Below are 20,979 nucleotides of genomic sequence, written 5' to 3'. Positions count from 1 at the left end.
CGCGGCCTGGTACTCTGAAGCCTCAGGAGAAGAGAACAAGCGCCCCAGCGCGCTCCTTAGCGGCTCGTGACTGACGGTCAGGCAGCTGAACAAGGATTGGCTTTTGCCACAAGGAGAGGCGGGTCCCGCCCGGCCAGAGCCTGACTTCCGGGTGGCGCGCGCGCGCAGCGTGCCCGCGTCATGGCGTCATCGCGTGACGTGGCCCGAGCGGGCTTTTGGCGGGAGCGTCCGAAACCCAGGGGGCGGAGGCGGGGCTGCCGGGGCTCGGCGCCTTGGGGTTGTCTGGGGAGGTGGGCCACCGCGAAAAGGAGCCTGAGGGGTCAGATTTCTGATCCCAGTCCGGCGCGGCATTTGTCAGCCTACTCTGGCCCCAAAGAGCTGCACCTCCGAAGGCGGTTAGTGGCGGCAGGGGTGGAGACTGGCCAGCCTTCCGCGGTCTCAGGCGGCGGGGAGCGCATCTCAGGCTGGGTGGGAGCCGCGGCCTCCGGCGCTCGGTGGTCCCTTCCAGCCCCACGCCGACAGGGGAAAGGGACAGCCGGAGGTTCGAGCCCCGCCCCTTCCCGGGGACTCCATGGCCCAACTGGGCGCCGCCGGTCCCAGATGCCCCGATCTGAAATTTACTTCGTTGGAAACACGATAAAGTTACTTTGAGGGAATATTGCTATTTTGGAGAATGTTTTATAGCCTGTGGCACACAGTGCCTGCCTTATTTAGTTCCCAGGTAATTGCTGTGTTACGGAGATTTATTGATTGGCGATTGTCAAACGATGTTCATCTAATAGCCGTCGCTAACTGCGCAGCCACGAGTGACGAGATAGCTACTTAGAGTTTAAATAACAAAAAATTCTGTTCTTGAGTCATACTAGCCACATTTCAAATGCTTAAAGTGGCTAGTGGCTGCTTTATTTGGACGGCACAAATACAGAATGCGCCCTTCATCGCGGTGAGTTCGGTACTTGTCCCCAAAACGGGACCGAGGTAAATAAACAATGTTAGTTTAGGCAACTTTATCCGCTTCCGATTTTACCAGAGTCTCTTAACAAGGACTGCATCCCTGTGAAGTGTATTTTGGTGTTCTCTTTTGCAGACTCATTTACCAAACGTTGGAGTAATATTGTAGATAAAAATGCCTATTGGATGCAAAGAGAGGCCAACTTTTTTTGAAATTTTTAAGACGCGATGCAACAAAGCAGGTATTGACAGATGTTATATAAATTGAGCAATTACATTGAGAAAAATGTTTTCAGAAAAATGTGTAATTGTGCATGTTTGCTGAAAAGAATACAGTACTTCTCGTTTTTGTTTACACCATAAACTGTGCTCTGTAGAGTCAAATTAGTTAAGAAAAATAATCCTTTGCAGTTAACCAAATGGTAAGTACAGACCCCACAGTGGATAAAGAGCTGGCTGGCCCCTTGATTAGCAGAAGAGTTGTTTTTAAAAGCAGAGAAGTTCTAGAAAGTCAGAAGCATTGGTGATGTGATAGCAGAAGTTGTCACTTTTTGGTCTCAGTACTCCTTACACTCTTAAAATGATAGGGGACCTCAAAGAGCTTTTGTTTATGTAGGATACCATATTAGAAATTAAAACTAAGAACTTAAAAAAAAATTATTATTTTACTTAATAACAGAACATTGCATAGTAACATGAATAACATTTTTATGAAAAATAACTTCAAAAAGAAGTGAGAGGAGTGGTATTATTTTAAAAATTTACAGTTCTCTATAATATTACTTAGTAGAAGATAGTTGGATTCTCATACCCATTTCTGCATTTAATCTGTTAAAGGTATTTTGGTAAAAAGTATATGAAGAAAACCCAACCTCACACAGCAATGTAGTTAGAAAAAGGAGTGTTTTTTTAGCCTTCAGTTAATTGTGGGTATTTTTCTTTGATACTTAAGACAAGTGGTAGTTTCTTAGAAGTTGCAGTGTGGAATCTGAAACCATGTAATGAATTTTTCATGCTCTTGTTACATTAAATTCAATTAGTTTTTCTTGCACCTTGAATAAATCTTTCATCCATGCATAGATTATTTGAAAAATATTGATGTTCTGAATTACACAAGATATTCCATATATTGACACATTGCATTAGACATGATTTAAAAATCACATTGTTTAATTCACTGATCTCATCAGAAAAGTCTTTTAAGTTTGGGAAAATGTCAAGCTCACAGGGGCTGATAAAGTTTAACAAAATTCTGATTCTCATTTGAAAGCTCACATTTTATCATTGGCAACAAACTGTTCTTTTCCTTGCAGTAACAGGCCCACTTCAGTCATTTTTGAGAAAATGTCTGCTAAATCATCCAACTCAGAATAACTTTGTTGTTCTTTCTAGTAAAAATGGCTTTCCATGAAAAAAATACTAATTCAGTCAACAACTTGTGATGAGTGCTTTTCTAGACAACTGTTGTACTTAAATATGCAGAAATGCTTCATGCATGCTTTCTATTTTGTTACAGAATATTAAAAAGATGTACTCAAGGGTTAGGCTTTGATAAAACTAACTTTTGCTGCTTCGTTAAGGACACTTTAAGTTAAACTTGCTTTTTGTTTTTGATTTTTTTGGTTGTTTTTTTTTTAACAAGTAATGATAACAAAGGATACAATGACTAGTACAGTTTTTTGCCACTGCCTTGACTCATGCAAAGCTATCTTTTAAAGTTTTACCCACCAGTGGTGCAAATATCAACATCGTGAAAAAGACAAATGATGCCTAATACTATGAAAACAGTTTTGACTATTTCTCTTGAAAGGATCTTGGGGACCTTCCCCTCAAATGGTACACAGACCACACTTTGAGAACCACTATTTTAAGGGTGGATAGATTATAGGAGAAATTTTGTCATTAACAGAGAATCTATTTATTCCATTTTATTTGTGAGTCTACATGTTTCTTGTACCTGTAGATTTGTCACATCTGCTTTTGTAGTGTTGATAATTATTTGAATTGGATCTGTGGAATGTATTCTTATTATGGATGAGTTTTGTTTCTGACTTGTGAATATAAAAGAAAATTTTAGAAGAGCTAATATTGCTAATAACCCCTTGCAATTTTTGTAAACTCTTGTTACACCTTACTACAGATTCAAAAGAGAACAGATTAATGGTCTTGTTTAATTGGTATGCCTTAAAAGTAATCCACAGTCAAAATCTGAAGCATCCTTTTCTTTATCATAATCTTTCCTGGCTCATGGATTTTATTGTGTCACTGATTAAAACTGAGATGAGATTTTTATTTTTCTTACAGACTTAGGACCAATAAGCCTTAATTGGTTTGAAGAACTTTCTTCAGAAGCTCCACCCTACAATTCTGAACCTTCAGAAGAATCAGAATATAAAATCAGCAGTTATGAACCAAACCTATTTAAAACACCACAGAGGAAACCTTATCATCATTTGGCTTCAACTCCAATAATATTCAAAGAGCAAGGTCCAACTCTGCCACTGTACCAATCTCCTTTAAAAGAGCAAGGTAAATTCAGATTAGATTTAGGTAAGTGATGTGATGTGGTTGACTAGACAAAAACGTGAACTAGTCATTCAGACAAAACTGTGTTAAAAACCCCAGCTCTGTTGTTAACTGTGTTAATTTGGTCAAGTCAACCTCTCTGGCCATACTTTCCCCACTTGAAAAGTGGAAATGATGAAAATAATACCTAGGTTTGGATTAAATCAAACTATGTAGGTACTTAATAAGTGTTTTCCTTCTTCCTTTGATTAATATATCCTGCCTACTGAGATTTGCTAAATTATATCTTTCCTATACAAAAAAAAACACACACACACACACACACAGGACTTGTTTTGATGTTAAACTAAACTGTATTTCTGCAGGCTATCACAGAGGACAGAGATTAGTTTTAACAGTTGCTGTAAATGTCTTTTGATTTGCTATCACTTTCCCTGGCCTATGTGCCAGATGCTTGCAGTTTACTACACACTAAGATTATATATTCATTCAAATATTTATTACCTGCTTGATTTAAGTAACATACTCTCCCTTTCTTTGGAGTATTACTGTCTAGTAAGGAGAAATTAGCAGTACACAGGTAAAGGATAGTCTAAGGTTGAATGTGGTACATGCCAAAAGAAAAGGACAAAAACTGTATTGAGAGTTAAGAGTAAAGAAAGCATAAATAGTATTGGGGGAATTAGAGAATGATTCAGTTGAATTAAACCTCGAAGAAGAGATGAGATTCAGAAATTTGAAGATGGAGTAGAGTGAGTATTCTAGGCAGAGGGAAAAACATGAGGATTATGTAGTTTGTTAAGAGAACAGCAAGTAATTCAGACTGTTTGGGGTGTTACATGTCTGAAAGGGACCCATAAACAACCTAAGGCTGAAAAGAGCAGATGTAGAGGCAGGCATTGAATGCCAGGCTAAAGAAATTGAATTTATTCGATAGGTTGTTGAGCAGAGAAATCACATGCAAATTTAATTGTGCTACTTCCTGCTTCAAACCTTTGATTACCTCCCTTTGCCCTCATGATAAAATCCAGATCCTTAATATGCTCTACAAGGTCCTTTATAATCTGTTCCCTCATAACTCTTGCCTCATTTTGCCATATTCCTCTTCCCATCCACCCTCAATTTACTCTTCATTCATACTGGAATTTCTTTTTGAAACCACCATGCTCTGTGGCTCTTAACACACTGTTATGTTACGCCTGCCCAGAACTAACTTACTCCCTCCTACTCCCTCGTCTAGCTGAATGACACTCATCTTTCAGATCTTGACTTACCTCTCTGCTTCTGGGAAGTAGTCCCTGTTGCACTCACTTAGCTTCTAGTGAAGGAGACTTACATAAGCATTTGTAGAGTGATAAGTGCTATGAAAGAGGAAACTCGTATTAGAAAATGCACATCCAAAGCAGATGTAGGTAATGGGCAAATATTTTCTTGTATGTTATTGGATACCTAATGTATACATAGTGTGTATTCAGTAAGTATTTGTAGAATAAATGAATATTTATTTTGCGTAGAAAGCCTAATAATCTGGCAGCAGTCTTTGGAGATATGTTTTTCAAAATGTGATGCCTGGACCATTAGAATCTTCTGAAGTGCTGACTGAAAAGGAAGATTCCAGGCACTACTGAGCAACTGTTAAATTAGAATCTCTGGGCATGGAGGTCATCACTGTACATTTTAAACTAATTGGGTGATTCTTATAGATCGAGAAGCCTGGGGGCAGAGAGATGAATCAGGAGACATAGAGTGGCCCAGGTGATAGGGGGCAAGTGCCTGAATTAGAGTTAATGGTAGTGAAAGTGGATGTGGAAGATAGGAACTACAGGACCCTGTATTAGCCTAGATGTGGAGGAGTCAAAAGAAAGGATCAAATCACAGGTTTGGGGCATGAATAAGAATGCAGTGGTGACATTCCTAGAAATTGTAAGCACTGGGAGGAAAGGAGGTTTGAGAGGGAAAAGGTTTGAAAGGATTGAAAAAAGAAGTAAATTGAGGTTTGGGCTGCAGTTTGAGACAGTAGTGGGATGTGAAGGTGGAGATGTCCTGAGGGCTTTTGAGAATACAAGACTAAAACTATAGAAAGAATACAGGTAGGAGAGAAAGCTGTAGGAATCAACTGTCTGCTTGGAAGGTGAGAAAGTCATCATATAGGGTGAGAAAATTGATTATGATGAGGCCTCGGATGAAGACATAGAGAATATTTAGCAGATGAAATGTGGAAGAGAACACAGAAAAGGGAATCACTGATTCAACAAATGACCCATGCTTACTTTGTGCCTGGCAGCTTGCTTGGTATTAAGGATACAAACATGAATAAGATGGCCTTTGACCTCTAGGAACTCAGTCTTACATGGGAGAAAATATGTAAATATACTGGTTGGTATATGTTATAATAGGAGCATGTACAAAGTACCTCATTGTGGACACAACATTGTAAAATGACTATAACTCAATAAAAAAATGTTTATATAAAAAAACAACAACAACAAAGTACTACATTGTGGGCACAGTAAAGGGAACAGCCATCTATCTTAGTGGTCAGGAAGAGCTCCATAAACTAGCTTATACTGAATCTACAGAATCTTGAAAGACATACCTAGAATCAGTGGTTCATTCTCTAATATTAACCTGCTGGGAATGGTCGATGTATAACCAGGAAAGGACAGGAACAAATTAATAAGGCACTCTGGACTCACTGCTGAGGAGTTGACTTTTTTAAGATTATAGTGCATAAATATTCTGTTGACTATAGTCTCCTGAGACCTTTTGCTTCTAAGTTTACTTTAAATTCAGTATTAGAAATGGAAGAATAAGACTTGAGCTGTTTTTTAACCTTCTTAGTTCAATTCTAACATCTAATACGTTAATTTTTTTAAGTTATCCTTAAAATCACATGAGGAAATGTGCTATTTCTTCTTCTTAGCAGTCCTTCCTTTTGCATAAAATCATATGAGTTTATCTTCAACATCATTCAGCTTTACGAGATTCTTAAATTATTCGGGAAATACTTATTTGGGGATGAACTTGGTTTTGCCTGGTTCATTTTTTTACTTTTTTATTTTTTACAGTTCCTGTTCTTTTGCATTCTTTTTATTGATGAGCCAGTATTAATGCTTTATTATTAACTAAAGTCCTGTGTTTACATTAGGGTTCACTCTTTGTACAGTTTATGGATTTTGGCAAATGTGTAATGTCGTGTATCTACCAACTGCAGTATCATACACAATAGATTCACTGCATCACTCAAGATATCTTATTCATATTATATGCTGCATATGGCTGTTGAATTGGGACAGACATCCTTTGAGACATCCCTTTTTTGAAAGGAGTCAGCAAACTGAAAAACCAATTCAGACTGAATTCCCCATGCATCTTCCTTCCCAGTATGGATGAGACTTTTTGTTTTTAAATACTTCCAGAGAATGAAAATTTACAATCCAGAACATATATATCCTCACTGAATTATTGTACTGTTTCAGGAAAGGATGTTACCAATAGTAAACATAAAAGTTTTTGCACAATGAAGGCCAAAGTGGATCAAGCAAATGATGTTACCAGCCCACCTCCAAATTCTTGTCTTAGTGAAAGGTATGATAAAGTTATTACATTAAAATACTTAAATGAAACATTTTCCTAAATGTGATATTTGTTTTGTAGGAATGAGTCTAATTTCCATGGTAACATCTTGCCTCAGAGCCTGGTAGAGGATAATTTCCTTTTAGGTTGCATTTTTTAATACAATAATTTTTACATTGGAAACGTTTACTTTGTTTTTCTTGTTGAATTCACTGGTTTTTCTGTATATCTATGAAATTTTTAAGTAACAAAAATACTAATGATCAAAAGCAGTGCCTTTGAAATATCCATTTTAAACTAAATTATTTGTGTATTCTTTGGAAAGAATATGATACTATTATAGATTCATTTTACATAATTTTTAAATTTGAAATATACAATTCCCAGCAGCTAGAATTTGTGAGTACTTTATATATTACTTTCAATGAGGATTTTAAACATAATTTAGTGGTTACTCAATTCTTCATAAAATACTTTTTAAAAAGTAATCTAAAAATATTACAAAACTAGTATAATTCTAGTAATTTATATGATTGAGAGTCCTTTTTATAAATAAGATCAGTATTTTGTTTCTTTTTGCTGTTTTTGTTCTCTTTTGAGTAATCTGAGGGATGTGTTTTATTTTGTTTCAGTCCTGTTCTACGATACACACATGAAACACCTCAAAGAGAAAAGTCGGGTATGGTTAAAAACAAGGCTTTTTATTTTTCAAATATTCAAAATTTTAATACAAACAAAACTTAGTAATTTCTCCCCTTGTTTTATCCCCAGTGATATGTGGAACTTTATTTCATACACCAAAGCTCACGAAGGTAAATATTTTGCCTAGTTTATTTTCATTGCGTAGTCATTAATTTGACAATAGTGTCCTAACTTTGCCCTGAGATTTACAGGTATGTATCTGCTGACTCACCTAGGCATTCAGTAACTGATAAATGAAAAAATAAGTGAATAGAAACATATTCTTAATCATCAGTGCACTTGAAATGGGAAATAAGTAATATAAAATATAAAATAAATAACTATTTTCTTTATTTTCAGGGTCAGACACCAAAACGTATTTCTGAAAGTTTAGGAGCTGAGGTGGATCCTGATATGTCTTGGTCAAGTTCTTTGGCCACACCACCAACACTTAGTTCTACTGTGCTCATAGGTAATACTAGCAAATGTGTATTACATATGATGATGCTGATAAGTTATCATCCGTAATGCTTCTGTTAAAAAAAAAAAGGAAGAGATAATTAGAGTGTAATCAGATTAGACAATACTGTCTTTGATAGGTTGCGTTAGTAGTTCAGAATAATTTCATTCTATGTAGTGTAGATTGAGATAAGTCTCAAGTGCATTAAATGGCATTTTAGAGGAGTCAAATTTATATACAAACCAGGATTTTTTTTTTACTCTAGCAAAAATACATTCCATTTTGATTCCTCTTTAGCTGGATATTTAACTTTCTTCTTTTCTTGTCAGATGAAATAATATAGGTAAAACATGTTGCAAAGTAAGAAATGTTTAACATATGACATATCTTTCAACTGTATTATTATATATATATAATACTAAGTCTGCAAGCTTTTGCTTTTAAGTCATGACCTGACAGGTTCATCTGATTTTCTAAGCCCTTATGGACAGAAATACCTGTACGTATTACCTTGTGGACAGTATTACCTTCAAGTCAGGATCACCAAACCATAGTTTCTTACCACCTTATGAGTGGTACTAAGGAAGTGTGAGTATAGCTTACCCACTGTGTTGATTGACCTCTCTATTTACTGTACTTGGATCAATTCATTTTGGTTCAAATGTGTACATTAATAAAATGCACAAGTGTCTTTTGATGTCTGACCAAAAAAATACATAAGTTTTGCATTAACTTCAGTGTATGATGTGTAGTACAGAATAGGTAAATTGAACTTTTTTTTTTGCAGTCAGAGATGAGGAAGCATCTGCAGCTGCATTTCCTAGTGATACTACTGCTGTAAGTAAACATGACAAATGATTATGCTATTGCAATTGCATATGATTTTAGAATGCCTTGAAAAATTATTTATCTTGCATTTTTCATCGTCTATGATTTATCTAAGCCTTTGGGGAAGTCTCTATATGTGATTTCTTTGATCTACGAAACTCTGCTGTCTGTTTAAGGTAAATACACTGTATGCATTGTTAGAGTTTTTACACTTGTGATTTTAAAATATAACTTTTGCAGATTTTGAAAAGCTGTTTTTCTAACCATGATCAAAGTCTGAAGAAAAATGATAGGTTTATCCCTTCTGGGCCAGACAATGAAAATCAAAGAAAAGCTAAAAGTCATGGTAAGTCCTTTGTTTAATTGACATCATTAAATTATTGCTCCTCTTTTCTTAAAGAGAATACATCATTGCTTCTCCTTTCTTGATTATTGAAGGTATTGAGAATAGAAACTAAGTTTATTTAGATGAAAATGTTTAAACATCATGTTAGGATAATACTACTCAAGATGCTCTTGTGACACAAAAACAAAACAAAACCCATTACTGCAAATGCAGAGATAGATAATAAGACTTATAACTGACAAAACGTTAAGACCTCATTTTCTAATTAGAAAGTAAGTATGGTTGCAGATATACCAAAAGGTAACTAATCAGGTCGTTGGAATATTACATATTCTTAGTATGTGTCTATATCTGTATAAATGTGTAGGATTGGATGTCTGTGTGTGTATATGGATAAAGTCAGATTTTACTCTGTGATAGGGCCACAAAATTAATTTGGAACATGTAGTTTGATAAATCTTAGAATATTAAATTGTGTATGTATGTATGTGTATATAGATAGGTAGACAGTAAAACTGAGTGAGGTCTGATTGAACGAGCTGATAAAGAAAGGTTATTAGGGATTGAGTGTGAATCAAAGGTTTGGGTACACTGGAATCAATTTTGACCAGAAAAGCGGGACAAGGTTGTTACCCCCTTACCCAAAAAATAGCTAGCACTCAGGATAACTTTTAAATGCTAGATTATGTGCTACTTAGTATATACTGTTTCTATGAAAAAAATTATGAGAATAGTATGAATTATATGGTTGTGTTATAAAATGTTATTAACAATGCTTCTATTTTAAATTTTAATAGAATTGGAGAAAATTTTAGAGGAGTCATTTGGTAAAGGAAATAGCTGCAAAGATCATTTTGAAAAGTCAATGCCAAATGTCCTAGAAGATGAAGTACATGAAACAGTTGCAGATATTTCTGAAGAAGATAGTTTTCCAGTATGTATTTCTAAATATAAAAGAAGAAATCTACGAAAAGTAAAAACTGGCAAGACTAGGAAAAATATTTTCAATAAAACAAAAACCAATGAATATGAAGAAGCTGAAAAACAAATGACAGAAAATAAACATTCATTTGTATCTGAAATGGGACCAAATGACAGTGATCCATTAGATTCAAATGTAACAAATCAGAAGCTCTTTGGGAATGGAACTGACAAAATCTCTAAGGAAGTTATACCATCTTCAGCATCTGAATGGTCTCAGCTAACTCTCTCGGGTCTAAATGGAACCCAAATGGAGAAAACGTCCCTACTGCATATTTCTTCTTGTGACCAAAATAATTCAGAAGAAGACTGCATAGGCACAAAGAAAGAATGTATCAACTTCATTACTTCAGAAAATTATTTGCCACATATTTCAAGCTTATCAAAAACAGTGAAGATATTAAATGAGGAAATAGTGGTAAATAAGACAGATGAAGGGCAGTGTCTTGAATCTCATGAAGATTCCACTGTTGTGGAAAAGCAAGCAATATCTGACTCTTCTCTAATAGCTTCTCCACTTCAGGGTATCAAAAAGTCTATATTCAGGATAAGAGAATCACCGGAAGAGACATTCAGAGCAGATTTCTCAAGTAATACAACTGATCCGAACTTTAAAGAAGAACCTGAGGCCTCTAAAAGTGGGTTGGAAATACAAACTGTTTGCTCACAGAAAGAGGATTCTTTATGTACAAGTTCAGTTGATAATGGAAGCTGGCCAGCGACTACCAAGAATACTTCTGTAGCTTTAAAAAATGCAGGTTTAATATCCACTTTGAAAAAGAAAACTAAAAGGTTTATTTATGCTATAAATGATAAAACATCTTATCAAGGACTAAAAATGCAGAGAGACCAAGAATCAGAACTAACTCACTCTTCAGCCCAATTAGAAGCAGACCATTTTGAAACACCACTTACATTTACAAACATTGATTCAGGTAACTCTTTTTGTGTGTTTTGTGTGTGTGTTTGTGAATAGTGCATATAGTTTTATGGATGGTGATAAGCTCTCTCATCTGGATATGTGAATCTCTTTCTTTAACCTTTTTAAAAAAACGTACTGCCTACTTTTATTCTGTAGTTTTTTTGGTTTGTCTTCTGTAGTGTTTTAGGGTTTTTTTAATCTATAATTTATATTCCTCTTTTTTTTAAATTGCAGTATAGTTGATTTACAATGTGTTAATTTCTGGTGTACAGTGTAGTGATTCAGTTGTACATATATATTCTTTCTCATATTCTTTTTTGTTATAGGCTATTACAAGGTACTAAATATAGTTCATATATTTTATATTCAGTATCAGACAATGTCTACACCATTGTTGTTTAGGCCTTTGATTATCAATGTTCAGAATCATTTCATTAAAACTTGTTGGATCAATTTGCATAGTATGTAGTATATCATCATAACTTTTGAGACAGAACATGTGATTCATAAACATCATGAGCTTGGCTACTTAATTCTTGCTTTAATTTTCAGTATTTAGTATGTGTAAATTAGACAATTCTGTAAATATGTTGTGCTATTTAATAGGTATTTTGTCTAAAGCATGTAAAAGAAAGAAAAAAGCTAATTGCTAGCTATGTTTAATGTAAGGCAGTCATAAAAATAAAGTAGTGATTTTTTTGTTGTTACATAGTTTTCTTAAATATTTAGAGATTGCTTAGAGTTACTGCTATATATCTGGTTGTTCAGAGTGTGCACAGTGAAAGTCATTTTTCATTTGGGTAGCAGTTTATCAGTAGGTTTACTGTATGTTCAAAAGGTGATTTTTATCTCCCTCTGAGAAGATTTGAGTGGGTGGTAGTATCTCTGAATAATAGATTTGGTGTAATGAGTGACAGAACTGTTTGAGATTTCAGTTAATTTCAGAGAAAAATGCTTGATGTTGTATATATCAGAGATAAAACCAATGAAACAGCTAATATGTAGTAGTGGTCACTGATTAAATAAAATGAGATTAATAATTCTGACTTGTTAATAGGAAATTCAGAGGGTCAATAAAATTAGGCAGAGCAGTTTACCTCACTTTCCTGTTATAACTGAGATTAGGTACTCACGGACACTTCATGTGTAGAACCTGTTTTTAAAAGTTCATTTTTTGGTGTTTTTTGATATGAAAGACTGAATTAACCAAAGGAAATGGTTACTTTGTAATTCCTTTTCTTTGCCTTGCTTTTCTAAGTCCTATTATGTCTAAATTAGCAAAGAATTTTTTCCAATTTTATTTTCCAATAAAACTACTTTGAATTTTACTTATGGCAGCTGGCTGCTTTCTTGAACTACATACTAATTTTAACTGAGTTGATAATTTTACCAGAAAAATCCTAGATCCTGTACATCTTTAGTTGAGAAATGTAGTAACTTCAAAACAGAGGATACTTAGAATTCTTTCCTTTAAACCTGACATGCACTTCTTTTCATGTAGTTCTTGTTTTAGACACTGCCTTTTTAACTCAGTGGAAAATATTTAGTGAATGTGATTGATGGTACTTCAGTTTCATTTTGTCATTTTTTGTCTTTGTGTTTAGGTTTACTGCACTCTTCCATCCAAAAACACCATTTACAGAATGATTCTGAAGAGCCACTTTTGTCTTTAACCAGCTCTTTTGGGACAATTCTGAGAAAATGTTCTAATAATGCAAGCAATTCTTCTAATAATAAAATAGTATCTCAGGATCTTGATTATAAAGAAGCAAAAATCAATAAGGAAAAACTGGAGTCATTTATAACCACAGAAACTGATTATATGTCATGCTTGCTGGGAGAACATTGTGACAATGATCCAAAAAGCCAGAGAGTTTCAGAGGAAAAAGTCTTGCCTGCAGTATGTCACCCTGCAGTGCCACATTCAGAAGACTGTAGTGGTATTCACTTTCAATCTCAGGAAACCTTTTTACACGACAATGATAACACCACTGTTTTAACTACTGGCTTCAACAACCTTCTCTCAAACCCAGTTGTGATTTCTAGAGGAGAATCATATAAAATGTCAGAGGAAATAAAACCTAAGAATTCTGAAGCTGGTTCTGAATTAACCAAAAATATTTCTTTGGAAAATAGTCAAGAAGCATGTATTTTAAAGGAAGATTCCAGAAAACCTGAGCTGTTGACACCTGAACAGTATGTAACAGCAGCATCACCTCTTACGAAGGTACAATTCAACCAAAATACAAGTCTCACAGTAATCCAAAAAAACCAAGAAGAAACTACTTTAATTTCAAAAATAACTGTCAATTCAAACTCTGAAGAACTTTTCCCGGACAATGAGAATAATTTTGCCTTTCAAATAACTAGTGAAAAGAGTATTCCTATTTTAGAAAACACTAAGGAACTGCATGAGGCAGACATCAGTTGTTTAAGAGAACCTGTTCTCAAGAGCTCTGCCATGTCAGCACATACGGACCTGGGAGACAAACAAGCAGCCAAAGTGTCGATTACAAACAATTTTGTTTCATCAAATAAAGTCCATGATCTTACAGAGAAAAACAGAAATAGTGTAAAGCAGCAACCAAAAATGACTCTCAGTCAAGATTCAAAGTCAGATGTCTCCTTGAATATAAATATGAAATCAAACAGAGGTAACGATTGCATGGACAAATGGGCAAGAGTCTCAGATTCGATTTCAAGTCACAGTTTTGGAAAGTGGCTTTAGAACAGCTTCTAATAAAGAGATAAAACTCTCTGAACACAACATTAAGAAAAGTAAAATGTTCTTCAAAGATATTGAAGAACATTTCCCTACTAGTTTAGCTTGTATTGAGACTGTAAATACATTATCATTAAAAAGTCAAAAGAAACCAAGCAGACCTCATGCAGTTGATTCACAGTCAATGAATACTGTATCTGGGTGTGTGCAGAATAGTGCGTTTATTTCTGACAGTGAAAATAGTCACACAACTCCAATTTTATCATTAAAGGAAGATTTTCATTCAAACCATAATTTAACACCTAGCCAAAAAGCAGAAATTACAGAACTTTCTACTATATTGGAAGAATCAGGAAGTCAATTTGAATTTACACAGTTTAGAAAACCAAGCCACATAATACAAAATAATCCATTTGAAATGCCTGAAAATCAGATGAGTGTCTTAAAGACCACTTCTGAGGAGTGGAAAGATGTTGATCTTCCTCTCGCAGTTAATGTCCCATCTAGCAGTCAGGTAGATAGCAGCAAGGAATTCGAAGTTGGAGATAAGCAAAAATTTGCCTGCTTGTCAACAACCAACTGTAACAAGAGTGCTTCTGGTTATTTAACAGATAAAAATGAAGTGGAGTTTAGGGGCTTTTATTCGGCTCGTGGCACAAAACTGAGTATTTCTAGTGAAGCACTACAGAAAGCTATGAAACTGTTCAGTGACATTGAAAATGTTGGTGGAGAAACTCCTGCAGAATTAGATCCAAGAATTTTCTCTTTAAGTAAATGTAACAATTCTGATGTTTCAGAGTTTAAGGAAGAAGATTATAGCAATGATAAAAATTTAAGTGAGAAGAATAATAAATGCCAACTAGTAGTACAAAATAACATTGAAATGACAGCTGGCATTTTTGTTGAAGAAAATACTGAAGATTACAAGAGAAATACTGAAAATGAAGATAACAAATGTATTGGTTTTGTTTGTAACTTAAGAGAATCTGATGGAAGTTCATCAAGTAAAAATGATACAGTTTCTATTCACAAAGATGAAGATGTCTTACCATGTACTGATCAACACAACATGTATCTGAAATCATCTAGCCAGTATATGATGGAGGGAAACTCTCAAAATAAAGATTTGTCAGATTTAACTTGTTTGGAAGTTGTAAAAGCTGAAGAAACATTTCATGTTAATATGTCAAATAAAAATCAGTCAACTGCTAATAAGATGAGGCAGAATATAAAAAATTTTGACACTTTTGGTTTGTCCTTTCAGACTGCAAGTGGGAAGAATATCAGCATCTCTAAAGAGTCATTAAGTAAAGTTATAAATTTCTTTGATGAAAAATGTACCAAGGAAGAGTTGAATAACTTTTCAGATTCCTCAAATTCTGAATTACTTTCTGGCATAAATACCAACAAAATAGACATTTCAAGTCATGAGGAACTAGATAAGGTTAAAGACAAAATACTTAAAGAAAGTGACTCAGTTGGTATTGAAAATCAATTACTAACTCTCCAGCAAGGACCAGAATATGAAATCAAAAAGATCAAAGAACCTACCATGTTGGGTTTTCATACAGCTAGTGGAAAAAAAGTAAAAATTGTGAAGGAGTCTTTGGACAAAGTGAAAAATCTTTTTGATGAAAAAAAGCAAGATAATAGTGAAGTCACTAATTTTAGCTATCAAGGGGCAAAGACGCTAATGGACCGAGAGGTATGTAAAGAAGGTTTTGAGTTAGCATGTGAGACTGTTGACATAACTGCCCGAAAGCATGAAGAAATGCAGAATTCTTTAGAGGAGAAAAAACTTGTTTCTGAAGAGTGTGCCATGCCACCCAGGCTCTTAAGTGATCATTTTACAGACAAACTGAAAATCTCAGCATACCAAATAGCATATCTCTGAAAGTCAAAGTTCATGAAAATATAGAAGAAACAGCAAAAAGTCCTGTGACTTGTTATACAAATCAACCCACTTGTTCAGCCATTGAAAATTCAGCTCTAGCATTTTACACGGGGCATGGTAGGAAAATTTCTGTAAGTCAGGCTTCACTATTTGAAGCCAAAAAGTGGCTTAGAGAAGGAGAACTGGATGATCAGCCAGAAAAAATAAATTCTGCCAAGGTTATATGTTTAAAGGAATATCCTGGGGATTATGTAGGAAATCTTTCATGTGGAAATCGTTCAAACAGGATCACAACCGAAAATGACAAAAATCTCTCTGAAGAACAAGATCCAACTTATTTAAGTAACAGGATGTCTAACAGCTATTCATGCCATTCTGATTTTTGTCATTCCAGTGAGGTATTTAATAAGTCAGAATATCTCTCAAAAAATAAAATGGGTAATTCTGGTATTGAGCCAGTAGTGAAGAATGTCAAAGACAGAAAAAACATTAGTTTTTCTGAAGTAATGTCCACTGTAAGAGAAGCAAACGCTTATCCACAAGCTGTAGATTGAAAGTACTTGTGTTCAGAAGCTCGTGACTAACTCCTCACCATGCAGAAATAACAATAAAGCCACAGAAATGGTCGTATCTGATTCAAATAATTTTGAGATAGAACCACCTGCATTCAGTACAGCAAGCGATAAAACAGAAGTGAGAGAGAGACTTACAGATAACGGCGGGAAGGTAATTAAGCAAAACACTGAGAGCAAATCAGACACTTGCCAAACAAAAATTGTGACAGGTTCTCATAAGGCACTGGAGGATTCAGAGGATATTACTTTTCCTGACTCTCCAGAGAGTGAAGAACATAGTATGCGTTCACGTGATGTTTCACCTGACATTCAAAGTGAACCAATTTTATGTCATGACCCAGGTATGTCTGGATTGGAGAAAGTTTCTGAAATACCACCTTTTCATATTAATTTGAAAACTTCTGATATATGTAAGTTGAATGTGGAAAAGCATCCCAGGTCAGTCTCTTCTATGAATGCTTGTGGGGTTTTTAGCACAGCAAGTGGAAAATCTGTACAAGTATCAGATGCTGCATTCCAAAAGGCAAAACAGGTATTTTCTAAGATAGAAGATGATGCTAAGCAACTCCTTTCCAAAGTATCGTTTAAAAGTAATGAAGAACAGTCGGACAAGTTCTCAGGGGAAAATACTAAGATACATACCCCTCAAAATTTACTGTCATCTGCTTTCTCTGGATTTAGTACAGCAAGTGGAAAACAGGTTCCAGTTTCTGAGAGTTCCTTATGCAAAGTTAAGGGAATGTTTGAGGAATTTGATTTAATCAGAACTGACCGTAGTCTTCAGCATTCACCTACATCTAGGCAAAATGTATCAAAAATACTTCCTCTCTCTTGTATCGATAAGAGAACCCCAGAACACTCTGTAAGTTCCAAAACAGAAAAAGACTACAATAAAGAATTTAAATTAACAAATAACCGTAACGTTGAAAGGGATTCTTCAGAAAATAATCACTCTATTAAAGTTTTTCCATCTCTCATTCAGTGTAGGCAAGACAAACTACAGTTGGTATTAGGAACCGAAGTCTCACTTGTTGAGAACATTGATCTTTTGGGAAAAGAACAGATTTTACCTAAAAATATAAAAATGGAAATTGGGAAAGCTGAAACTTTTCCTAATCTTCCTGTGAAAACAAATACAGAAATTTGTTCTACCAACTCCAAAGATTTAGAAAACTATTTTGAAACAGAAGCAGTAGACATTGCCAGAGCTTTTATGGAAGATGGTGAGTTGACAGATTCTGAACTGCTAAGCCATGCCAAACACTCTCTTTTTACGGGCCAAAAAAATGAGGAAACAGTTTTGTTAAATTCAGGAATTGGAAAAAGAAGAGGAGGTGCACTTGTCACAGTTGGTAAGTGTTTTGTCTTTTGGTTTGCCAATCGCTTTTTAAATTGTTAAGTCCTTCATAATTTTGCTATGCTAGCTTATAGCAATTAGGATATTATACACTAGGTATATTTTTTCAGACTTTTATGTTTAGTTTGGGGAAATGTGGTTTTAGTCTTGATATCACTGAGTCTGTGTACCAAGAAGTCATTGGCTGAGTTATGTTGTATAAAGGTTCTGGCTCTAAAGTTTAAAAGTTGGCTTCTAGTTATAGGTGTTGGCTTGCTTGCTTTTTTTTTTTTTTTTTTAATCTAAGAAGTGTTCTAAAATCAGTTATCCTTAGCAAATAGTATTCTGGTCTTAATGCCATTTGGACTGTGTTCTAACTTCTCTTTTAAATGTAGTGTATTTAACAACTTGGTTTGACTATTCGGTTAGTTGGATGTGTGATTTTTTTTTTTTTCTGTTAGTATCTCTGGCTAGGAATAATCTTAAATAATTGAATCTGTTGATTAGTTACAATGAAAGTAAATGCCAAAACTAACTCTTCAACTTTTAAATGGATGACCTTCAATAACTAGCTCCTTTTTTAAAAACTGTAGACTGATAGAGTATCACAGGGCTTCTTGTCCAGTCTCTTCCTGTTACAGAGGATACTAAAGCCAGGCAGTTCATTCTTCCACTGGGTGCATTTTGCCCTGAAGTCATCCCAGTGGATGCAGATTTGCTTCATCACGTGTTATCCAGGTCACGTTCTATACCAAGTTTATGTTATGGGCAAAGTAGTAAGTTTGTAAGACTTATCTTAGACTGTTGCTGTTCTCTAGTGAAAAATTCTGAGGTGCAGATGCTTTAAGATATGCATAATTCTTTCATGGAGAATAATAGTTTTATTTATGGGACCCCATTTTGTTCATGCATATAGTAAACCCTTATGCTTAGGAATAAAAATAACTCAGACTTCTAATAAATGTTCTCAACAGCATCACTAATTTCCCTCACTTCTGTTAGGTTATAAATATATATGCACTTAATCAGCTTCTGGTTACTTGAATAGTACAGAGCCTTGTCAAACAGTTAAATCACTTTATAATCCAACACTTGATAAAGTGATAAAGCCTTGCTTGGACATTTTTACTTACTAAATCCTTCAAATTCATTCCCTTTACTAAAGCATCAAAAAGCAAAGTATCTATTAACACATATTATCTCAGTATGACATGGAAACACATGACTTGAATTACGGTTTAAGTTTACTCTCAGCCTTTGTAGAATTTTTAAACAAGAAGTACAGTAATAGTTTTGCTAATATTTTAATGTAATTTTGGTAATTTAAAGTCTTTTCTCCCACTCAATGACTCTAATTCAAGGACCTATATAATAAATTCCTTCTTGAGTGTAATGCAAAAAAAATTATTTTAAGAAATTGTTTGTCTTTATTGCTAGTAAACCTTTGAGTTACATTAAGTGTTAGTTCATTAAAAAGTAACTTATCTTTGTATCTGGTAACATCTGTTTATTGCTGAACCCTGAATAAATAGTGATATTTTAAAGGGTCAAAAAAAATAATAGAAGTTAAATTGATACTGAGAAATTAATTTTTTCTTTCAAAATAGAATGTTCACTATTTAAGTTATTATTATTGTTTGCTTAACATATTATAAGAGTCAGTACTTCAGTTTTAAAAAATGGACTATAGGCTTCTGAAAAATAAAATTGATACTATTTGCTTTAAAAACGTGTATGGAAATTTCTTTTTAGGAGAACCCCCAATCAAAAGAAATTTGTTAAATGAATTTGACAGGATAATAGAAAATCAAGAAAAATCCTTAAAGCCTTCAAAAAGCACTCCAGAGGGTAAAATTTGCTTTTTATCCATATCTTCCCCTCCCCCCAATAGCTACAATACATAATATTCTAAAGTTATTTTTCTCAACTCTTTTGGGTATATGCATAATTGGGCAAGCCTTTACAGTGTAGTTTGTTAAAACTTGTATCTTGCCTTGTTTGTTATGCGAGCTTTTCCTTCATAATGCCTAGATATTAGAGATAGTAGATACAAGATATTATACTAGAGGTTCTCCATAATTCAGTGTGAAGAGACAATGAAATAATGACTTTAAATTAAAAAGCTGTAAGAATTTAGTAAGAACTTAGTAAAATAATTGAAGCTCAGGTTCTAGTTCAATTGATTTCATAATATTTACGTGAATCAGTTATTTAATTGAAGGTTGAGAAATAGTAACTTTCAAATTTTATTATTTCTTATAACAAAATTTCCCTTAATAACTAGGGACGAACTTAGTTCTTCCTACAAAGGCAGGGTAAAATACTTAATTCTTTTCCTTAAATTACCAGTTTTCAGAGTAAAAAGTAGTTGGTGTAATCATTACTAATGGTAGCAAATGAATTTTTTTCTTTCTCTCTTGAGTAAAACGGATTTCTTAGATTTTTATTTGTAAGATATATAAAGTTTAAAAGTACACATAAATAATATATTTCTTTATTAAAGAAAGCATTCTTTTTGAGGTTCAAATCATTCCAAATTTGAAAGTAGAAACCTCTTCAAGTATTTCCCAAGAGTTTTTTTTTTTTTTTTGTAATATACCTTGATTAACCTTTGAGCACTTTCTTGCTTTCTGTTATCACAAAAAGATTTTCTAGGATGTCCATGTAATTCCCCTCCCCAGTTAGAATCCTAAGAATCTCCAAAGATCTTTTCAGTGGTTAATATTTTTTAAAAAAAAACAATATTTGGATACTAACTATGCTCATAGCTGCTGGTGTTACTGTTCTTTAAATTCTGAATTCTTGTTTCCTAATAACATTAACATATTTACTTATTTCCTTTATCTTCCAGTCCTGGTTCTCAAACTTTTATATCTCAAGACCTCTTTATACTCTTAAAAATTATTGAGGATCCCAAAGAGCATTTGTTTAGGTGGATTATATCTACTTCTATTTACCATATTCAAAATTAAAATTGAGAAATTTTAATATCTGTAACATTGTGCATTGGTCATTTTGAAAATACTAGTTTGGAGTTATACAGCTCTTTCAAATGTTGACATGTTTTGTTACACAATATTAAACAAATACTTTTGTCAATGTCACCAGTGATCTAATCTGAAAATTTAGTATTGGGAAATTGTCAAGCGAACAGCCTGTTACAAGATTTCCAAAATTATAA

At 34.2% G+C, this 20,979-nt stretch overlaps 1 protein-coding gene and 1 long non-coding RNA gene across 2 annotated transcripts in view; one reads left to right on the top strand and one right to left on the bottom strand.

Annotated features, from left to right (window-relative positions):
- Positions 1-257: 257 nt before the first annotated feature.
- The window catches only part of BRCA2 (BRCA2 DNA repair associated), a 46,270-nt gene continuing 25,548 nt past the window's right edge, over positions 258-20,979 (top strand). The window contains 15 exon segments of the mRNA XM_032496330.1: positions 258-395; positions 1,088-1,193; positions 3,256-3,480; positions 6,957-7,065; positions 7,686-7,732; positions 7,825-7,865; positions 8,095-8,206; positions 8,982-9,031; positions 9,263-9,368; positions 10,166-11,284; positions 12,876-13,987; positions 13,989-15,840; positions 15,843-16,438; positions 16,440-17,814; positions 19,551-19,646. Coding sequence (XP_032352221.1) covers positions 1,127-1,193; positions 3,256-3,480; positions 6,957-7,065; positions 7,686-7,732; positions 7,825-7,865; positions 8,095-8,206; positions 8,982-9,031; positions 9,263-9,368; positions 10,166-11,284; positions 12,876-13,987; positions 13,989-15,840; positions 15,843-16,438; positions 16,440-17,814; positions 19,551-19,646 — 6,907 coding nt within the window. The 5' untranslated portion in view covers positions 258-395; positions 1,088-1,126.
- The window catches only part of LOC116668574, a 28,160-nt gene continuing 15,335 nt past the window's right edge, over positions 8,155-20,979 (bottom strand). Inside the window, exon 3 of the long non-coding RNA XR_004325725.1 lies at positions 8,155-8,267. This is a non-coding gene — a long non-coding RNA (uncharacterized LOC116668574). The remainder of the gene's footprint in view (positions 8,268-20,979) is intronic.

The sequence above is a fragment of the Camelus ferus genome, chromosome 14, assembly GCF_009834535.1.
Source record: "Camelus ferus isolate YT-003-E chromosome 14, BCGSAC_Cfer_1.0, whole genome shotgun sequence".
Lineage (NCBI taxonomy): Eukaryota > Metazoa > Chordata > Mammalia > Artiodactyla > Camelidae > Camelus > Camelus ferus.
The sequence above is the reverse complement of the archived record's forward strand: the minus strand, read 5'-3'. Positions and strand labels throughout refer to the sequence as shown.